The sequence below is a fragment of the Lolium perenne genome, chromosome 2 (genome assembly GCF_019359855.2).
Source record: "Lolium perenne isolate Kyuss_39 chromosome 2, Kyuss_2.0, whole genome shotgun sequence".
Classification (NCBI taxonomy): Eukaryota; Viridiplantae; Streptophyta; class Magnoliopsida; order Poales; family Poaceae; genus Lolium; species Lolium perenne.
The window spans coordinates 213261721-213285132 of record NC_067245.2 but is presented as its reverse complement, the minus strand read 5'-3'; the positions used below and the strand labels follow the sequence as shown (position 1 = coordinate 213285132).

Below are 23412 nucleotides of genomic sequence, written 5' to 3'. Positions count from 1 at the left end.
GAAAACATTTTATTTTTTTGAATTTTCTATCGGGGCGTGTGGAGGTGCGTGGGGAGCCAAAAATCAGAGAAAAACCTTTAATCCCCAACCGGGATTAAAGGTTCTTGCCCTGGACGCAGCCCACCGTAGCCCTTTAGTCCCAGTTGCCCCGATCATTAGTCTCGGTTCACCAGCAGAACCGGGACTAAAGACCCATTAGTCTTTTTTTCTACTAGTGGATTGCCTTAACCCTTCAAAAAAATCATAGCTTGGTCGGTCTACCATGCTGAAAATGAAAAAGAAACATAGAGAGGGGATAAATTCAACCATAAAAAGGTACTACCAGCGTCGGAAATTTATGGGATGCTCGATGCATGTTCGTAAATAGCCAAGAAGTTTATTTTCCAATATGGGTGGCTGCATAGTCGTATGATCGAAGCCAATGAAGCTGTAGACTAGCTAGCTTTTTTCCTTACTGTTTCATCTTTTTTTTGCTTGATATTGAATTCTTGAATGGTGGTGTGCATTCTAGTTATACAGAGGCTGGTGTAATACTTAAACTTCTGAGTAATAAAGCGTCTTTTATAGAAAAATATCCGTAAATACAGCCAAAGGTTTTTGATATTCATAACTTCTCAATGAGATATTTAACAACTATAGTGTACAAATTTGGCCGTGGCATAGTACTCCCAAGTTCCCCTAAACAGCGCCACGGGCCACAACAGAGGTGGCGGAGAGTGTGCAATAGAAGTCTGCACTCCATGGTCCACACTATTTATCCAATCATAGGAGAACAAGAAAGAAAACTTAAATTTTTATGCTACAATGATGAAAATTTCTTATCTAAAAAAACATTAGTGAAAATTCCCAAATTACAATAACTTCAAGAAAGGAAGTTAAACCGCTAGAGAGCTTGGAAGTACGCTTCAGGGAGAAAATACGAGAAATTCAATTCGGCTCCCGGGTGCGTATGCTCCCTCTATCAAGAAAATATATTTTGAAGTGTCCAAATAATTTGACAAAATTCTACATGTACATCTCCACAATATATATGTGTTCGTCAAGTTTCGAGGAAAACCGATATTTTTTATGGTCTATATAAAAAAAGAAAATTTATGTTGTGAAAAGCCTTATTTTTAGCACCAATTTTTTTTTTCTTTTTTAGGCACACCACAAGACAAGTAGAATTTTCATGAAACAACTTTGTGAGCGTGTAACACGTGAAGATGTACGTGCAAATTTTTATTTCAATTTTTTTAATGTTTCAAAATGTACCTAAAATGCATTTCAAAATAAAAAGATCATATGATCGAAGGTAGGGGTGGACTAACGAGCTGCTTGGATCGTTAAGGCTCGGCTCGTTAAGCTCGTGATCGTTAAGGCTCAAATCGTTAAGCTCGTTAAGAATAACGAGCTGAAATCATTGGGCTCGACTCGTTATGTGAGCGCTCGCGAGCAGCTCGTTAAGGATCATTAAGGAGGCAATAAAAAACAAACATGTGTGCATTGCCTGGTGAGAAAGAGAGGAAGCATAGGTTTTTAGATCCTAATGTAGGAGTTTCAAGCATGGTTAAAGAACACTATTTTGCTTGGCCCCTTCCTGCCAAATATTTGAGATAACTAAACTGACTCGGAGTTAAAATTGATGAAGCCTATCTTGTTACCGATCTTAACGAGTAGCTCATGAACATAGTCGGCTCGATTGTTTAGCTCGTTAACCTTAACAAGCAAAAACTGATGCTCAGCTCGGCTCGTTAACAATGAGCCGAGCTCAAATAAGTCGAGCAAACGAGCATTCATTTAACTCACCGAGCTTCGAGCTATTTGTCCAGCCCTACTCCAAGGAGCCAAAACACCACTCCCTTAAAAATCTAAGTAGAGAAAATCTTTGCCCAATGGGTACCCTCGTGATTTTTGGTTGCAGCAACGTGTACTGAAAATCATCTTGTGTTCCTTAACGTTCTCTCCATGAAATCACTAGGATCTGGATCCGGTCTTCATGTCGCGGATTGTTCTGTTTGGATGTCATTTTTTCTGAAACTACTCCATTTTTTTTCCGATCTGACTTGCAATCCTGGCGACATATTATTTTGGAGTAGCCTTTATCAGTAGCTTCTCCGTAACTAGTGCAATTCGTGTCTTGGTGGACGAGTGGAGTGATTCGTCTCATTACAGTGAATAGCTACTGATCAGAAGGCTTATTATTAGGGAGGACCATCTAAACTTGGAAGACTCCACATACGGAAATCAGTACGTCAGGAGTGCCCAAAATGAGAGGTTACTATTTTACATGATTATATGCGGGCTTAGTGGTCGCAAATTGATGTTAAACTCAGTCTGCCAAAGATACATGGCACTGAACTTGATACAATCTGAAGCTAACGACTTGCTAAACAATAAACTACCTAGTCTTGTTACTGTTCAGCTCTAATAGCAAATATTTTGCGGCATGGCTTCGATTCATCAGCAGATGACATGAATCTACAACTTCAATTATGGCGAAGGAGCAGCATGAACAGAAGTCTTCTCTAATCGGCTCATCAATAAGTAAACTGCAACAATGAGCAAGTAAAGTTAATTTAAATATTGCACACCATAATAAGAAAATGATATACTTAAAGCATCACAAATAACCAGTGTTCCGAACCCAAAGTAAGTTTTTGCAGACCATAATACGAAATATACTTCAAGCATCATATATGAACACTTTTAGTACTGGAAGTAGTATGCAACATTCATCTGACATGTATAGAACAATTTACACCAAAACATCACATTAAGTTTGTAATACATAACTTCTGATAATAGAAGCACAAACTTTGTAAGTAGCATGCAAATCAACATTTTCTTGAGCTACAGAACTCTAGGCCTCATCAAAAGTAAAATGACAGCACACAAGACCCAAGTTAACACATATAAGGCTGCATTTGCCTGACCAAAAGAAACAGGGACAGTTTACAATACTATGTGTTCCAGCATTGCTACTTTCACACTTTCATGTATAGTAATTACTGAAGCTTAATTAGCATCCGAATAGCATCCGAATAGCATCAGCAAAAGACAGAAGTCGATCACTGAACTTCATTGCGAAATTCTTCAAACTTTGGATAGGTAAAAGAGATACCAGCTTACATAATTTAGCCCAAGATTAACAGTAGAAATGCTAGTAAGAATATGCATGTAAGTAGCATGCAACCTAAAACAGCGGAATTGCATTTCAACACAAGAGCCACGCAAAAGGTTAAACAAGTGTAAAATGAAGGGCAATAGGATTGCAATATGTTAGCTCAACATATCAGAAAAAAGCAATATAAAAAGAACATACCTTATTCAGATATCATTATCTTCCTCCTCTTTTTGAACTCCTTTCTCCTTACCTCTAGGTCCATCCTTTTGTTCTTATGCCCCCTCTCCTGCTGCTTCTTCCCCTTCTCCTCAAGGGGCTCCAATCTGCCAACTCAAATATTACATGGGCAATAAAAAAGAATGCATATATATGACAATGAGTACAAAGAGGGAGAGGGACGCACTTTCGCTGCTCGTAAACGGTACCCCATGTCTGCTTATTCTCATCGATGGCATCCCACACCCGCCTCTGCTCGTCGAGATCCCCTGAGAGGTGCACTTCATTGCCTTCCTGACCTAAGTGCTGCACTTGCCCATCGACAACTTCTGAGACCTTCACCTGCTTGTCAACGTCACCCAAGACCTTCACTTGGTCGTCAATGTCGCCCAAGATCTCCCCACCAGTGACGGCCACTTCTTGGAGCTCCGACGACTTCATGGGCGTGTCATCCATTGCTCTGAAAAAAAATGTGACTATCTATATATCAGCACTTATTTACCTTATTTACAATATAAAGTTTGACGTTCATATCCTAGACTGGCCAAAGGCTACATTTTATTGAGTGAAGTTCGTCAGCATGTGATGGAGAATTATAAACAGTAGCTAAATCGGTATTTTCAATGGTTATAAGCAGGAGCTGCTGTGTAGTACTCAGAACAACTACATGAGTGCTACTGCCATAATGTTGCTTACCTCGATGTTACTTTGGAGAGACCTTCCCAAACAATTCAGCCCAATCGTGTAATTTGTATTTTTTTAAAATCAAGTTTACTTCGTGGCCAGGGTAGAACTTTAGTCCTCCACACAGCAAAGAAATGTCTATATATCACCTCAACTAATCAGAAATTAAGAGGAAGGTTGGACTCTGTAGAACTTGATAGCTGTACACTTGAACTGGTCCTATCCTGACATAATTATTGTTGCATTAACTGCATTAAATTTGTCTAGACCGGCATTCTAACCTACAGTTATCCTGGTAAGTGGTTCTGCCTTAATTTTTTTGTAATTCATAGAATTAAGTTCTTAACTTCACATTCCGTCTTTATTTCGTAGTTTTGAAATCCCAAACTTCAGAAACTGTATGGAGCATTATTCGAACTGCTGAAGAATTTGGAAGATGAAAGATCATGCAGTTTACTATTCGTCTCTTGTTCATGCTAAGCGTCGCAGCTGAATTTAGGTGCCCAAACCACTAAGATTAATTGGAGAAGCCTGACCACAATAAACTGGTCCGACTTTTCGATTCGGAAATGTTGAATGGAGCAGGTGCGGTCTGCGCACCTCCACAATTTTCCACTTTGTCTTTTTTGTATCTTCCCAATTATGTAATATTTCGATTTGATTTTTTTTCAGCTCACTCAAAAATAACAAATAGAATGGAGGAAAAATAGTTTGCAATTTTTTGTGCAAATTTAAATTTTAAATTATTTAAAATTCAAAATAAAATTCTTGAAATACATATATAGATAATGACATAAAAAATCCAAAATATTTTTCCCACATTCCAATTGTTATGTTTAAGTGATCTGCAAATTTTCGAGTTCAAACAATGTGTGATATGAGAGATACAAAATTGAGAAATTGTTTGAGAGAGAAACAAAAAGAACTTGCACGGATCTTGATGCAACATACACGGTCTGGATACGGGTGCTCACCAAGCACCTGCTCTGAAAATCGTATTAGCGAAACAGCCTAGATAGTCGCAAAAGAACTGCTGGTTTGGGCACCTCATACAGGTCAAGAAAACTAACATGCACGAGCTAATTAGTACAGTACATAGATAGGAGACGGTACACGCACCTGATTCCAGCGGTGGGCAATAGAGCAGAAGCGTCAGGAGCTCGGGAGGGGGCGACGGCTAGAGGCTTGCCTGGTGGCCGGAGGTCGTCGAGAAATCGGCCGGCGGCGTGTCGAGCACCGCGCAGAAGATGAATACTGTAGAGGAGAGGCAGCTAACCGACGGTGCGTAAGTTGGCGGCGGTGGCGGAAGCGCTGGCACCCTAATTTTTGTTAGGGCAAAATACGAAACACTTTGACGGTGCTTAAGACAACAAGTGCGAGTCGGTGAGTTTGGGGAGTAATTTGATCGAGCTTCTGGTTGGGCCAACGGGACTGCCTCACTTAGGCTTAACGAACATCTAGGCCCAACCTTTCGCTGTCAACAATGCTGAGAAAAACTTTTGCTAATTTAAGGGCCCATACGGTTTGCAGCAAGTCTGGAGAAAACTCATCTAAAAAAAAGAAGTCTGGAGAAAACTACGAATATTGGAACTCTTCTCTTGTGCAACCATTGGGAAATAACGAATGAGATAGTATGCATTCTACGAATTTTGTGTTGTCCATAAAAATTTAATTTCACACGAATTCTAGCATGGGTTTTCAATCTCATGAAAAACCTCGCTCTTTCTATTTAAATTTCTTGAAACCTTTGACTATGAAACAAGTGCTAATTGACATGTTTGTCCTGGCTATTGTGTTTCGTCCGTGCCAAACATACTTCTTCCGATTCGACGGATTGCTGCCGACATGTCTGCCCTACTTAGTACTAACGTTGATGACGGTGAGTCGAGATTCTTTTGGGTTATTGTATTTATATTTCACTCTTTTGTGCTCTTAGGCTTTTTTTTCTGACATTAAGACATGAAATAACGACATGTCCCGTACCACGGGTTCTGAACCGACTAAGCTAGGTAGACGACTATTGGCTGATGCCTTTTCTGAACACTTTGTGCGCACGGACATGAAGTCATGGATGACAACTTTGAAGGGTTTTGATGACACTTTAAGTTTTATGAGGGTGTATTGCCATTCCATTTCGATAAAATGTACTGTATTTAGTATTCCATAAAAATTATACTTCGAAGGATGAGTACCATTTATTGTATTTTAATAAAAGAAACCAGAGAATGTCGAAACACAAAAGATCGAGCTACATAATGACGACTTCCAAAGAACATGCTGGAACTTTAGATTTATCAGGAACCTTTGTTGTTTGTGTTTTTTTTATAAAGGATGCTTTATTACTTTGGGTAGCCAATTACATCCAGCCTCTGTACAACCAGGGTGCACACAGCCGTTTATGAGTCTTATTTGGTCCATAAAAAGTCTAACTTAAAAAGGAATCTAGGCGAAATACATATCGGAACGATGAAGCATATAACGCCTAAGGTGTGGGTGGGGCTTCAATCCGTAGACTATGCTGCCACCCATGTAGGGAAAAAGTATCCCTCGCCGTAGCCTCCAACCGTGTACAGACCTCCGTAAATAGGTCTCGATTCTCTATGCGCTGAAGAGGTAACCACGAACGGAGAATACCTGTACATCTGTAGATGACCTGCAACAAAGAGCAATTTTTATTATTAAAAATCTTGTCATTTCTACTTAGCCAAAGCGCCCAGATAACTGCCAGCGCCCCCACCCTAAGAAGCAACTTAAACCTTGAATCTATACCATGAAGCCAATTGCCAAAGACATTGGCCACACTAGTCGGAGGGTACAAGGTAGACGCTACTTGGATGACAGACCAAATAGACCTCGCAAACTGGCATTGGAAGAAGAGATGTTTGATTGTTTCATCATGTTGACAAAAAACACATCGCTTACTTCCCCGCCAATTCCGCTTAACAAGATTGTCTTTGGTGAGGATGACCCCTCGACGAAGATACCATCCGAATATTTTTATTTTTGATGGTATCTTCATCTTCCAAATTATCTTATTATTATCCACCGGTATATCAGAATGAAGTATAGAATTGTATAAACATTTGACCGAGAACGAGCCATCTACGTGTAAATTCCACCTAAATTCATCCGGTTCAGATGATAAATTAATATCCCCCAGCCTTTGAATTAAAGTGTTCCACGCTAATAGCCTCTGTCCTAGCAAAACTCATCTGGACGTCACATTCGGAGGAGAGGTAGCCATTACTGTAGCAATGGTATCCCCTTTGCGATGAACGATACCATACAACGCAGGATACTGTTCACATAGGGGTGCATTGTCTAACCAAGCATCTTCCCAGAAACGTATCTGTGCTCCATTCTTAATAGAGAAAGTTCCATGGCGGAAAAAGACATTTTTCGTCGCCATTAGACCAGCCCAGAAGTGTGAATCCCCGGGTTTCCAAACCACTTGGGATAGCGTCTTGGAGCCGATATATTTTCTCCGAAGAATAGTTTGCCAAATCCCATCCTCGGTAAGGAGCTTAAAAAGCCATTTACCCAGCAGCGCCGAATTCTTGACCTCTAAGTCATGAACTCCAAGGCCGCATTGATCTTTGGGACTACAAACTATACTCCATTTAACCAGTCGATACTTCCTTTTCTCGTTGTCCCCTTGCCAAAAGAATCTGGATCGATAATAATCGAGTTTATGCAGAATTCCTTTTGGTAATAGGAAGAATGATAACATATACAGTACCATATTTGTTAGTACCGAATTAATGAGTATCAGTCTTCCTCCCAGGGACAGCAATTTACCTTCCAACTGCTAAGGCATTTCTGTAATCTTTCTTCCACTATTTTCCATTCGACAATTGTAATTCTCCGATAATGAATCGGAATACCCAAATAGCGAATAGGGAACTGGCCTTGCCCACAACCAAACAGCTCCGTATAGAGGGCTGTATCATCTTGGGCATCACCGAAGCAGAATAATTCACTTTTATGGAAATTTATTTTCAATCCCGACAACTGCTCAAACGCCACCAAAATTAATTTCAGGTTTTGAGCTTTACCGAGATCATGATCCATAAATAGAATTGTATCGTCGGCATATTGAAGGATAGATAAACCACCATCAACCAGATGTGGAATCACACCTTCAATCTGACCATCAGACTTGGCTCGTTCTATGAGTATCGCCAGCATATCCGCCACAATGTTGAATAACATGGGTGATAGCGGATCCCCTTGGCGTAACCCTTTTCGTGTTTGGAAATAATGGCCGGTGTCATCATTAACCCGAATTGCCACACTACCTCCAAACACAAAATCATTTATTAGAGCGCGCCATTCAGGAGAAAAACCTTTCATCCTGAGTGTCTGTTGAAGGAAAGACCATTTGACCTTGTCGTAAGCCTTTTCAAAATCTAATTTTAAGATAACCCCATTTAATTTCTTAGAATGCATCTCATGTACCGTCTCATGTAAAACCGCCACCCCATCAAGGATATTTCCCCCTTGCATGAAAGCGGTTTGCGATGGCCTAACGACATGATCCGCAACCGTATTTAGTCTAATGGTGGCCACTTTCGTGAAAATCTTGAAACTGACGTTTAAGAGGCAAATAGGTCTATATTGTTGTATCCTTTCTGCCTCATTAACCTTCGGTAACAAAATTACTTCACCAAAATTTAGACGAAATAATTCTAGTTGTCCTGTGTGAAGATCACTGAACAAATCTAGAAGGTCCGATTTAATAGTGTCCCAAAAGGTTTGATAAAACTCCGCTGGAAAACCATCTGGACCCGGTGCTTTGTTGCATTCCATCTGGAAAATTGCCTTCTGAACCTCATCCTCAGTGTAAGGTGCGGTTAGTAAGCCATTTTCCTAAATAGAAACTTGGGGTATGTCGTCTGTTAAGTCCTCGTTTAGAGAAAAAAGGCTTTCATCCGGAGGACCAAACAAACCTTTATAATAATTAGTAATGTAAGATTTGAGTTGCTCATGGCCTTCAATCAATCCTTCATCTTGATGCAGAGAATGAATACGTTTTTTCCGATGTCTCCCATTGGCTATACCATGGAAATATCGCGTATTCGAGTCTCCTTCCAAAATGAATTGGGCTTTGGACCGTTGATACCATTTGAGTTCCTCTTCGCGGAGGATACTCGCCATTTGCGCATTAGATTGGTTCTTAATTTCAATCTCATGCGTAGTCAGCGGTCTGACCTCCGCAAAAGCCTCTAGCTCATCAATAACTTTTGATAAGCGAGCCTTTTCTTTTTTAAGGATACCAGCTGTATGGGCCGCCCAACCAGAGAGATGTTTGCGCATTGCACGCATCTTATTATTCCATCTCAATATTGGAGTGCTACCACTAACCGGTCTCTCCCAAACCGTCTTAACCATCTCATGGAACCCTTCTCTGTGTAACCAGCCAAGTTCGAACTTAAAAGGCCGTTTACACATAGGACGGGGATTCCCAGTGGTTAGAAGGATCGGTGCATGGTCAGACAATTTTTCAATACGTTCTAGTGCACGGACAGACACCATAGGGTATTTATCTTCCCATTCAGTGTCCATCAACACGAGGTCTAGCTTTTCGTATGTGGGATCAGGCAAGCTGTTGGCCCAAGTAAATTGTCGACCGGACATAAACAACTCTCTTAAGTCAAGGCTGTCAATGACAGCATTGAACAAAAAAGGCCAATGTCCATCGAAAAGACCTTTACTTTTCTCATGAGGAAATCTTAGTAAATTAAAATCCCCTCCGATTAAAATTGGATAGGGATTATCTTTAGTAAGATTTACCAACTCACGCAAAAAGTCAGCCTTAAAAGCATCTTGGGCAGCGCCATACACAGCGACCAGACTCCAAATGAAGCCATCCGCTTTATTCTGGATGTCGAGCTTAATGTGATACTCTCCATCATAACTAGCTAGAACAGTCATTGTGTCTATTCGGACGCCAAGTAATATACCCCCAGACCTACCACGAGGCGGGCGAGAAAACCACTGAAAGTTAATCCCGCCTGATAAACGGTCGAGAAAACTCTGTGAGAAATTCCGCCTACCCGTCTCGGATATAGCAATAAAGTCTAAATCATAATCTCTACAACCAGCGGCAATGTGGGCATGTTTAGCCAAGTCACCAAGACCTCTGCTATTCCGAAACATGCCATTCATTGAGAAACTATTTTAGATTTCGAATTCTTGCCATATCTACGAAACTTTTTCCCAGCCGACGACCTAGAACCACGAGCGGACGCGCTTAGATCATAAACTGAACTAAGCTCCGAGTGCTCTAAGTCGACTTCTGAGACAGCACCAATAATAGCCGAGAGAAGCTGACCATCTAAGATGTCATCATCTTCTTCATCGTCTATAGAGGATGTTTCAAGCCTAGCGGAGTCATTCGGAACAACCGTTAAACGGTCAAGCTCCGTCTGTCTCAACACATTAGCCGAAACCGAGATCTCATCAGGCCTATTACCCATCGAGATCCCAAGACTACTCAAATTTGAAGAAATGCGAGAATCTGAAAACGAAGTGAAAGACTTGGAATTTTGCTTAATACCAGCCGTGTCGAGGTTCTTCTCCGCCTTGTGTCGCATAGCTCGCTGCATGACGTCCTCATCCGTCACCCACGAACCATCCTCCGCGAGTGCGTATCTTCCACTCCGCCTCACCGTCGGTTGAGCGACAGGAGGAGGAGCAGCGAGAGGAAGTTGTTTGTGTTTGATTCAGTTTATCCGATCTAACATAATTTTCCTAGTAGCTTCACGATATTAATATAATCCTTTTGTTAGATAAACATAATATAATTAGTTAATTGGCAATTTCCAAACGTCTGCAACAGGAAAATGCTCATGAAAATGTAACTGTACCTTCTTTTTGTTCCGGCTTTACCATTTTCAGGCCATGATCTAATTAACCGTAGAGCTAAAATGCTATTCTCATTTTCAAGTCCATCGTTTACAAATATGATCAACTCCGTGTACATTCTCCATTAGAAAAAAGAAGAAAAAAAGCCAAGTGAGCACTGTTAGTTTCGTACACTACACTGTTCTGCACGTAGCACTGTACCACTTCTGTCTATTGTCTACTTGCTCCCATTCTGTCGTAGTCGTCACTCGTCAATGAAGGTCCGTACGTAGAGCAGTAGCACTAGCCACTATGTCATCGTTGTCACTCATCATCAATCTCTCTACTCCCCAGCGCGACCGCATCCGTGTGCCGATCGGATCCACGCACGGCACTGTAGCACCGTCGTCCTACTGATCGGAGTAGAAACCAAAACCTTCTCGATCCGGACCTCGCCATCAGGTGTCGCGTCCCAGATGCACTTATAGCTTCTGCATGTGATGCGCCACATGACCAGGCGGTGATCACCTCCGTTGCTTCATCCGGGATTCAGGAGGTCGATCAGTATAATGAAATCTGATCCCTAGACCAAGTTTTTTGCTTTGTTAAAATCTCGAAGGAACGTCGTTCTGTAGATGCATGGTTCAGGTTGATTTTTCGTTCTGAAAATGTGTCTAGGTGAAGCTAAAACATCTACGCAAGATTTGAGGTGTGTGTATCCCGTGTTGGTTACACCACACATGAAGGTGCCAAAAGCCCAGGTAGGACATGCCATATTCTCCATTGGATGCATATGGGGGTTTAGGAGACCGTAATCCTGGATTGCAGGCATGAGCCACTGCGTGTTTCCCCGTTTAGGGAGCAAACCTTTTTGTTCCGCGTCCTGGATTTGTTAACTTCTAGTGTCATATGCTTGTTTTGGGTGGCATTACGTCGCCTTTATAACTGGAATGTCTTGTCGCTTCTTTCGTCTGATACTACGCATCGAACGTTGTTCCTTTAGGCTGCTTGTCTGAATCAAATCAGAAATTATTATTTTCTGCATGAGGACCTTATGGCTGAAGCAAATTACAACATAATACCTTATCGCTGGAGCAATTTACAGCATAATTTAATTGCTTGCAGAAGTAGAGCTCCAACACTCGGGGTCGCTGTTGTTCGCCAGTAACAACAGAAGAAAAAGATCGCAGCACCGACAAATTGTATGGCTCTGCCTTCTGTTCTGATGGTGAAAAGCGTAAATGCCCATCCACAGTGAACACTGTAGGCATACCAATTCATTCCCCCACGCAAGACCGCTCCTCCTGCGGTATATGCTTCTGTTGACTCGTCAGTTGAAACATAACGCACTCAATGCACAAATGTTTCTTCTTCTTCTTCTTCCTCCAGACATACTGTGCGCATATAAATTCGAAGGGGCACGCTGCAAACAGTCGTGTATTTACACAGTATATCCGACTCGCATTCCTCGTAGCCCCGATCCTTTAACAATGTACTGTGCGCACGCTCTTCTTAACTGCATCTGAGGTCTCCATCAGTCTCTACATTGGCATGCAGGTGCTTCTTGAGTCGGCCATTGAATTCGGTGTGGGTCAAGCGGAGCTCTCGCGCACCTACTCAGAGGAGACGAGACAGAGACCTCCTTTCCTTCCTTGTGGCCATGAACCTCCTCTGCTCCCTCACATGTCCTCTTCTTTTGCCTATCCTCTCTCGTCCATTACCTTTTCTCGGGACACAGATGGGAGTGCCATGTCCAGCTTATTAATGTCCTCCACTCCGATCCCAACATGCTCAGCCCCACCATGCACCCCCCACACACCGTCCATGTCCATCACCGAGAAGTGTATCCTAGGCCATGGCTAGAGGTTGATGACAACATTTATTTCCTACCCCTCTGTACCAACTCGAACGATTTGTAGCCCAAGGTGCGCACGCACCTATAGGTGAGCCATAAAATCAGGATTCAGAACTGGTGTTCATTTATTTATATCCCTTTTGCAACTTATATATACTGGTGTTCAGAACAAAACAGAAAATGAATAAGCCAAAAAATGAACCTATAGGTGAGCATTTTCTGTGCGTGCAATAGGTGCATGAGTCGAGGTGTTTCAATGGATATGTTCTCCACGATCAAGTGCTAATCTATGCATGGTTAGGCACAAATGTGGAGGATGGATAGGTTTGCATGGCTCATGCATGGAGCAGAGATGGCATCACACGGGATGGGAAGAGTTAAACGGACGACGCGCATGGTTTGTTAGCGAGAAACGAGGGGTACTCCATCACTGGTCCACGAAGACTTAGTGGCAAGCTTAGATTGGAAAGTAATTTTGCTGCTAATTCCTCCTTAATTACCATGCCAAACAATCTGCCCCATTGTTCACAAGAAAGGAGGGAGTATTATGTTCCACCAACTTTGAAGACTAGCACGGTAGCATCGTGATATGATCATCTGTTCTTGCAAGAGTACTTCAAGTGGAAAGAATAGTACATGAGGCATATGTGGGGCTATTTGTAAGTCAGGTTGCCTGTGGGAGGTGGGGGCGGAGGGTGTACCACCCTCCATGCTTTGGACCAATTTGTGAAAAAAATTGTGTCTTTTGTGTACCCCTCGAAACACTTAGATTTTATCTTTCCCTCCCCTCAGCTAGTTTTTGGCTAGCTCCAACATTACACCAGGTTTGTTACTACTTTTCTCCCTCATTACACACTCTAAGAGCAGCCACAATGAAAAAGTGCGTATGCGGTTGCTTAATTAATTAAAAGAATATTGCGAAATAAAAAAAAACTCATCTAAGCACCTAAGCTTCCAACGCGACGCTAGTTAATGGGCTCCAACTGAAGCTTCCGCTTCTCACGCCGCATGCCAAAAGCGAAGAAGTGCGAGACACTATTTTTTTTTTTTTGCATCGATGCCTCATGTGAGACTGGGATTTAACCTCGTAACCACCAGTCAACCGGGAAGAATAGCCTAGCATCTCTAAGGGCATGTACAGTGGTGGTGACTCAGCTGTCTGTAAGCGGTAGTTATAGATGATTTTGTTGATGTGGAGAAAAGAGAATGATGAGAGAGAGGGAGGCTATCTGTAAAGTTACAGATAGTAGGTTTCTTACAGACGCCTTACAGACATCATTTTTATTGTTGTATGAAGGGTGTCTATAACTTATACTCACACATGGTTATGGCTAAAAATAGATAGCTTACAGACAGACCATTGTAGACGTTGTCTATACTATTGTCTATATATGACATGAAGTGTTAAACTTATAAGTAACTAAAATTGAGTGACTTATTTGCAGGAGTACTAGGAATACTTCATTGGAGCACATGTGGCACCAAGGGTTTTATTTGTATATTGCAAACACGCCTTAGCCTAACAGAGCCTCAGAGAATGACAGCATGCATGTGGGGTTGCATTTTTTCCTTCACCTCCTTTGCTGTGATCGAACAAGTCCATGACAGGGAAGTCTACATAGGGAGAGCTGGCATATAAATTTGATGACTCCACCAGTGTCCGCACGCACATTCTCTCCAACACCCAAGCTCATACACACCACCGTCGCCTCCCTCCTCCAAACCTCCCCGCCATTCCCACTGACCAAAACCTTCGTCGGTTCATCACGTACGCCTCAAACCACAAACCCTCCACCCACGCCCGGCGCCACCAGCAGCTCTCTGCCCACCGTCCACCTTCCGTGCTTCGCTTCGTGCATGGAGCGCTGCTGCCGGCGAGCGAGAAGCATGAGGAGGACGACTTTTCCGCCCCGGCAGCAGCTCCGGTGGCTCGTCCTGCTCGCTCTCCTCCTCCTCCTGGCGCTGGCACCGAGCTGCAACGCTTCGAGGGGCATGCAGCCCTTCAGGGCTCGGCCGCTGGCCGGAGGCGCAGCCAACCATTTCTTCGGGTTCCTGCCGAGGGCCCCGGTACCGCCATCCGGCCCGTCGAAGGGGCACAACGCCGTCGGCCTCGACAGCCAGCTGGAGAAGCCGTGAAGCAAAGAGAACTATTTAGTTGCAGGCGGATCAATAGAGTATATAGATTATAGAAAACAGATCTTGCATAGATACGATTATTGTGACACATGGTTGGTTGGTTAATCGTAGATTAATCTATACGTAGCTAGTGTGGAGAAGTGGTTACTCGCCATAGCTAGCTAGCGTACGTCGGAAAGAGATGGCCGGCACTGATCGAGGAGTAGGTTTGGCGTGTGTAACAACTATTCTTGGAGAGAGTTCTTTCGTTCCTTACCTTTGGAGCTGAGTTGTTGATGCCTGCTTCTTTTGCAAAGGCAATCTCCCTTGTTCTTTAGTAAAGCTAAAGGATGATCGGTATATACTGCTGCAGCATTTGTCTCTCACTCTCACTATCTCTGTGTGTGTAGAGCCGTGCGCTAATGGCTTTCCTGCAGCATGGACCTGGTGTGAGCAGAAATGCAGGGCCAGTGTTGACAAAATGTTGGCCATGGCCAACAATCGGCGACTTTCCTTTAACTACTCCTTTCTTTCGACGAACATTAATTCTTTTTTTTAATCGAGTATCTCATGCATATTATCCATCTTATCTAATCGTACGTACCATCCACAGTGTAACTGGTGCAAGTATCACTGTACGTTAATTGAATATTTGTGTTAGGATGTCATGTCGTTGATAATTAAGCACCCTCCTGTGCAGATGAGTGACCAGTAGGGAGAGGCAGTGGTTGGTTTCAGCGCTTTTGCCTGTGACAATGTGTGAAATATATGGGTGGAAAGACATGCAGGCGTGGATGAGAAGGGGGACGAGTCGTGTGACATGACGCTTCGGGTCATGCTCGCTTGCTTTTTTCCTGGTCCCTCGAGGGTAGACTTCTCATCACTTGCAAATCTTTGACGTCTTCCTCGGTGCTGGTAGCAATGCATGGCAGCACGGGTACGCCAAGTGCGACATCTAAACCAACAAACACGGTTTGACTGCTTCACACAAAAGATAGTAAATCAATAACGAAACGACTTGCATGCATACATCATGTAATCAATTATGTACTTCCTCTGTCGGCACTTAGTTTATATTTGATCAAATTTTATGGGTGGATTTAATTTGAAAAGTTTCGTACTTACTACCTCCGTTTCAAGGAATAAGGCGCACGCGTATTTCAAGACGAACTTTGACCATAAAAATTGAGCGATAAAATTTTAATTGTATTATATGTAATTAGCACTGTTGGATTCTTACCGAAAAACACTTTCTAATGATGCTAATTTCATACAAACAATCTTTATATATTTAAAGTATTTTTCGGTCAAATAAAAAACACGTAAAAAGAGAACGCCTTATTTCTTGAAATGAAGGTAGTATTATGGACCAGACATCAGAGGAAGTGGAAAATATCATGTGATGATAGTTGCATGGAAAAATACATGCATGTCTGCGGTGCAAATGGCCATTGCAGTATTGCACACTGCTTATTTCTGTCTCCTGGACTTGGTAGCAGGTTATCTGCAGGAGTGAAGCAGTCAGCCAAAAAGGCAACGATTCCCCGTCGCTACCTCTGTGTCTTCTAATTCTGTCTCAGTTGAACTTTGAGTCTTGCATCCACTTGCAGATAGCGATTGAGGTGTCCGCATGAACGTCTACACAGATGCATGCATTTCTCTTCTAAAAGGCTGCTGCTCTACCCGGCCAACCAAGGCACCCAAAGGGGCAAACGCTCGCTGGTCGTTGGATGCAATGATGTGGTACATGTTTCACTCCACCTTTTCACCTGAACCGTTGGATGAGGTAATTACTTTTCACACTTCTTGCTCCTCCCAGCGAGTCTATGACAGTTAGGCCCATATACATGCGGGGACACTAGCGTCAGCCAGCGAACAAACTCCTCTGGCTCGTACACGTTCTTCTCGTCCGAGTCGCGCACGCCCGGCCGGGGTGAAAACCTAGATCGTAAAAATATCTGCTCCATTCTCAGACCCACGCCTCCGCCCCTCGACTCTGCCAGCCGCCGCGTCGCCGCCGCCGCTGAGTTCTCGCGCCGCCAGCGGACGGCGCCCCCGAGCCGCCGCTGTCGCGCCTCAGCAGCTCTTGCCTTGCATCGGGAGGAGCTGGGCCGAGGACCTCAGCCGCCCCATGCGCTCGAGGGCGCCCTGCGAAGAGCGCCAGGAGGCGCGCCGGTCGCCGCCAGTCGCGGGTACGGCCACCACTGTCCTCTTCATTTTTCCTTCCTGCCGAGGAGACTCGTTTGCCCTTGATTCTCCCCAATCGTGAGCAGAGGAGGCGGGTGATGTGCAGAGACTGGGGGACAGAGGAAGCGCAGGGACAATGCGAAGGAGAACCAGAATGACAAGGCCGGCAAAGGCCATGCTGATAGGTGGTGGCCACGAGCTCCTTCTCCCACCGGCATCCTCTCTCCCTCTCATCTTGTATTCTCCTCTCTCATGTATTTGGGTCTCTCTCATGTATTTGGGTCTCTCTCTCAGCAGATGTGACCATGGGTGGGGAGTAGGCCAGGAAGCAGGGCGACGAGGGAGGGGCCGGCTCACTGGCTCAGCTTGCAGATTCGGCGCCGGCGTAGTCCTCCACGAGTAAGGCCCCCCTCTTCCTCTAGATGCATCTTCCCTCTCTCAAATCCCTCTCTGGATGCGAGCTCGTCCGTTTCCTGTGATGCCATGGTGAGCATCTCTCAATCCTTCGTTCTATATGCTCCTGATCTCTCCCCTCTAGGCTTGTTCTTTTGATTTGCTTGTACATTTAGATCTTGCGTTTGAACTGCTTGATGAAATGTCTGTGCTGATCCATTCTTACTGCTCTATTTTTTTGGCTGCCCGTGAAGAAGCTGCTGGCCAAGCAGGGCACTTTGTGGGATGATAGGCTGCTCCTGGAAGAAAACGAGGACAATAGCATCACTCCCACATGTGAGCTCCATGCTCATCGTTTGTTAATTTCCTATAGAAAATGGTGAGATGCATATTGTTCAACTTGTGTAGATTTCTCTGAAAATCTATGGAGAAGTTGAATATGACGAGGATGTGTATTGGCTATTTTTTATTTTCTTGCCATATTCTCCATATATATGCATATTTGGAGTTCTTAATCGATTTGGCCAGTTTGTTAATCAGCTCATTAATGTGTTTTGATGTAGGAAGGATTATGTTACCAATATCCAGATGCACACTTATGTCTGAAACTCGTTAATTAACATGCCTTGTTGGCGCTGAGCTTTTGTGATGAGTGGCAAATTGCATAAAGGATCCAAATAGTTATTCCTCAGTTTTAGATTGTTTTATTCTTAGGATTTCTGTATGAACTTTTCCTCTTTGTAAAGATTCTGATTGTGCTGGTGCTTGATGCAGCTGGTTCAGATGATTAATGGGTTTTTCTTTGTATGCGGAGAAGGAAAAGGATATAGGACATGCTTTGGCCTTATAGAATCTGGTATCCAACCAAGGTATTTTACCTATCCCGTATCTATATCATCGATATTGGAGTGGTTGATTGCGCCGTCAGGGCAATGAAGAAATGGTTAGAAATATTTGGACTGTGCAGGAAGAAATGGTTAGAAATAATGGACGGTGGTGGACGATTTTCAGAGCAACCTCACCTGGTGAACAATGGTGTCTTCCGAGCGACCAGCAAAAGGTACGAGCTCGTGTTATTATTGGAGATCAGCGTCTGCCACGACGGCGCTTGTTTCGGCGCGTGGTGGCAGGGCTACTCGGTAGATTGTTTTTTGGCGGCCAATATAGAATTACTAATTCAGAATTAGATAACCATTTAATTTTTAGTGGCCAAGAATTACAGAAATAAACTGGCATATCTAAATACAGATTTTCCAGTCCTTTGATTCCTTGCTTCTTGTCAAGATCAATTTGGTTTTGTAGTGCGATTATTTTTATCGGTACTGTGGGCAGGAACACAAGGAGGATCACTGGATCATTCCTTCGTATATGTTCTATTTAATGTACGGAATCCAAAATATATTACCCTGCCATGGGCAGTACTCTCTCCTTGTTTCTGATTAACTGCATTTTAGGCCGCAGCAGCTGGTCGATGGCGAATGCCGCAACAGGTCGACTCCTCTTCTCTCTCCCGCCAAGAAGAAGTACCAGACAGCTGGGGAGGTTCCAGACCTTCATGCAGGTACTGACCTCCTAAGCAATTTCATCTGCTTAAATACACTGGGAGTTAGACATGGTTAAGTAAATTTTGTATTGGGTCATTGATGCAGTAAATACTTTTTTTGGTTCATTGGTGCATTGAATGGGTTTTAATCATTGTTTTGGATCGTTTGTGTAGGCAAATTGGTGGCAATTAGCAGCAATGGACGAGGACATCAGCTGTGTGCGCTCGAGTACCAGGAAGCAAGCCATAAGTGAGTTGGCATTGCAATAGCTATTGCCTAAAATTTGTTGCTCCTGGAATCTACAATAAAGCAATGATTTTATTGTTTTCTTATTTTTGATTGTGATGCTGTAACTAGGTGTCTGCTCCAAGGTTGCCAGTTGTGATTCTGGTCACTTTTCAAGCAGAGAAGCATGATGAAAATTGGTAAGAACCACTTTTTGGTTTTCTCTGTGATTTAAAATGGCATCGGATCATATCAGTTTTCGAACATCCACACCAATGTATACATGTATATTTGTTCAGCCACTGCAGAGATGATTTTCCTCTCAAATTGGGAAGTTCTTTTCTCTTAAATATTTCAGAATAGTGCCTTTGGAGATTCAGGTGAAGTTATAGTTGCAATAGAAAAAGGGAGATGGGCCAATAGCTTTCACTCACTGCCCTCACTAAACATCTGTTCACTTGGGTTAAAAACTTAAGATGCACTCAGATGTATATGTGCCCTTGTCGGTGCGGATTTTTCTATTATCATCTTTCTATGCAAATAACTTTCCTCACTGTCTTTACTTAAGAACTGCTACCTGGGTTAAAAACTTAAGATACACTTAATGTCTATGTCTCTTTCTTAGTGCAGATTTTGTTATGATGGTCTTGCTATGCTGAGATGCTTGCTCAGAGCTCATGGATCATGCACAAAGAAATGAGGTGAGAACGGAAATGGAAGGAAAGCAACATTTTATTTTACCTTTGTTATCCCATGTATAATTGGAATTTGAATTAACTTCTGCTAAAAATATTGCATGGCGTCATGCCGTCGAGGGTACCCTTCCTCTTCTTTCACCTGGTTTCGTCAAACCACAAAATATTAGCACCCAGACTGATGCTTATGTTCCCATACTAATATGCTATCCTGCAATCGTATATGGGTCAACCTTCTTTCCTCTATTTTCTGGGCCATTTGCTTACAATCAGGTTACCACCTTTCTTTGCAGCATTCTGTTGCCCAAATGTGGTCCGAGTGGGGTGTTATGATAGGATGCTGCTCTTACAGTATTTTTGGGCCATTGGCATGCAATCAGGTGACTACTGTTCCTTGACAAGATGAACCTATGCAAGTCTGTTATATTTTATTACGTTACTATTATGATGATTCGTTTGTAGTTGTACTACTGCTCAGTTTGCCTTTAACATGAAAACACTGACTGGTTGCAGTTAATAGAGCTCTCCTAAAGATTCAACCAGCATTTCTTTTGTCATTTCAATGATTGCCGTACTACTATTTTCAGTCTGCTGCAATCCATATGCGCATAGTCAGTTGATTCTCTTTTTTACATTTGTGTCTGCAAAATATGGTGTAAATCATCCTCTTAATATTCTCTACAGGGAGATATTGAAGCCCTAAAGCTGTAAGCTTACACAAATGAAGATGGTAATAACCATTTACTTAAGTTTGTTGCTTTGATTCTTTGCCTAATATAAACATGTCTGCCAATGTTTATTCCAGACAAATGCAAGACAAGTTAAGTAGCCGGAAAATATTTTGTTCGCTTCCCCCTTCCGTTGCTTCTCTTCTTTATCTACCTCCCCTTACTAAGATCTAGAAGTATTGTCAAAGACGATCCAGAAGCAGACCTTGCTGAAGCCGATTCAAGTTTGCATTCGCCTGGCTTGATGGACGAAGAACTGTTTGCGGATCTCCCCACGGTTAGATTTCTCTTTGATTCCCCTCGAATCCCTCTAAAAATCCTCAGCTCATTAGTCAAACAATTGGATCTCAGTTCTACATTTTCACAAGTTATATTGAGGCGTTCCTATTTTTTTATGCATGGCAGCTTTCTGCGACACCCGTCGTCATCTGCAGGCATTGGAGGCTGCAATCCTGTCTATGCATGAAACAATGACACACTACGACGAGGAGGAGATGCTAACTGCTATTTGCATCCACATTCCTCTGCATATCCGAATGCCCCACCTCACAACAAATCTCTTCTACGGCGACTGGTTCGCATACCCGAATGTAGGTCTGTCTATGCAAGAATCAGTATTATTACAGCAAATGAATTGAATAGTATCTCCATTCCACCTTGAAAAAAAATGTAGAATAATACTAAAGAAAGTCATTTCCCATCCATGTAGAAGTACCCCAATCAGTTTATAATGTTCAAAACCAATTATTGAATATTTGTTCTTGCCATTTATTCTTCAACATTTGCTTGTGCTTTTGCCATTTGTTCTTTAATATTAATGATCTGCTTTTGCCTGTGCGCCGGGGCGCACCGGGTCATCTAGTATATCTAAAGGTATAATTGCTGCCCTCCATGGGGGATTCACAGCGATCAAAGCATGTGAACCATCGGATTTTTATTGTGGCTGGCCAACATTTGATCTCAGCCGTCCGTTTTTTGGCAGAAGCCCCTTCTGGTTGGTTGCGTTCACGCTAGAGAAATCCATGCAATGGCCCGGCCCTTACCTACCCGCGTCTGGCTGCGTTTGGGTCCTACGGACGGTAGGGCCCGCGCGTCAGTCGCTGCGGCTCGTTTCGGGCGTGCGTCTCGCCTCGCGCTGGCCCTGCGAAATATCTCTCCGCGCGGGGTAGTTTTGACCTTTCCGTCGGTGGTCGTGCGAACCCTATCCCACCCAATCGTCTCACACGCAGCTGCTCCCCAATCCCATCGCGTTCTTCTCATCGCGCGTCTCGCGGCGCCGCTCCGCCTCCTGGCCGCCCGCACTTCTCTCCCACGCTCGTTTCCAACCCCCAGCCTCTGCGCCGCCCCGCCTCGATGGATGACCGCCGGCCAGCAGGAGCGCGCCACCCGTTCTGCTCGAGCCGCCATAGACGGGCCGATTTCAGGCCGCCACCGTCTGCGCTGCTTGCCGGGAAGACCATGTCCTCGCCATCAGTAGGTGAGCCGCTTCAGATCTTGTGCAGCCATCATCTTACTGGCCTCTGCCTCCGCGTCCCTTTCTCCTCACGTGCTCCTTGGGAGCGGCGGCTGGCGCCTCCACCTCCCTGGCCGTCCATCCTTCTCCCCTTCCTAGGCAGCGTCTCCAACCCCCTGCCTCCATGACCTAGGGTCGACCCCCTCTCCAGATTTCCATCTCCCTTCCTCTCCCCGAGCCTCAACCTCCACACTGCTGCTATCTTTGTCCCCTTGAGCTCTGCCTCCTCTAGCTTGGTGCCATGGCTGACCCATGGAGGAGCACACGGGGAAGTGGAGGACTGATGCGGGGGATCAGACAAGAGCGTGTGGTCTTCTGGTGGCACTGTTGTTGCTTCCAACCCGTTGGACATCAAACTACAACTCCATCCACAAATATTCAGGTTCCCCACCCCCTCTCTCTGGATCCCCTTCTTTGTATTGTAGATCTCCAAGGTATGGAGGCTTCCCCTGACGGTTTAGTTTTTTCTCTCTGTAGATATGATGCTTCACATAAACCAATTTGTCTTGTTGTAGTGGATGGACAATAGGTATGGTTTCACCCCTTTGACATCAGTTTATTTCTTTTCCCATGAGGGATGTCAGTATAAAATTCTTTGTGGTGCTAATTTCTTGCCTCATTGTATTTCCTGTGTAGATTATTCATTTGCTTACTTTATGTATTTGTTTGTATCGTTTCTCTAGCTTAATTGGATTTGGGACTGGAAGACTGAGGAGGACGAGAAAGAAGGCGCCACCGTGGACGCCGAAAAGAAAATGATGTCGCCGTTGATGATAAGCAGGAGGACAAAAGAAAGATAAACATGTATACCCACCGAATATACTGGCAAGGTATCTTGAACTTTCATCATGTTAAATTAATTTAATGAGTATGCCACCATTATTTCTAGATATTTTGTATTGATGATATATTATTCTGTCTGACATACTAGGTTTCCATTTGAATGAATGTTGCTGCTTTTGAATTCTATGGCGAGAAGGATCAAACCTATGATCTTAACTTCAAGGAAGAGGTAATGTCAGTTTAAAGTTGTAAGCTTATTTTGATTTTGATGGTCAATGTTGTGTCATTCTTTTGCTTGTTGCAGAACAATGATGGCTCCCAGAATATATCTGGAGATAGCCTGAAGAATGTGTACAAGTCATTTGCTGATGAATACCCAGTTTTTCCGATTGAGGACCCATTTGATCATGATGACTGGGTTCACTATGCTAAGATGACTAAGGAAATTGGAGAGCAGGTGCAGATTGTTGGAGATGCCGTTGCGCAGCTTGCCCTTCAGCGAGCACTAGCCGCAGCTTGTGG

General features: G+C 43.5%; 1 protein-coding gene across 1 annotated transcript; it reads right to left on the bottom strand.

Moving 5' to 3' along the window:
* Positions 1 to 2195: 2195 nt before the first annotated feature.
* Positions 2196 to 5287, bottom strand: LOC127330422 (uncharacterized). Its single transcript, XM_071825170.1, has 4 exons — positions 5126 to 5287; positions 3510 to 3782; positions 3305 to 3429; positions 2196 to 2531 (listed from the first exon to the last, which is right to left on the bottom strand). Exons 2-3 carry the CDS (start codon positions 3776 to 3778, stop codon positions 3306 to 3308), a joined length of 393 nt encoding a protein of 130 aa, XP_071681271.1. The 5' UTR covers positions 3779 to 3782; positions 5126 to 5287; the 3' UTR covers positions 2196 to 2531; position 3305.
* Between the last annotated feature and the right edge of the window lie 18125 nt (positions 5288 to 23412).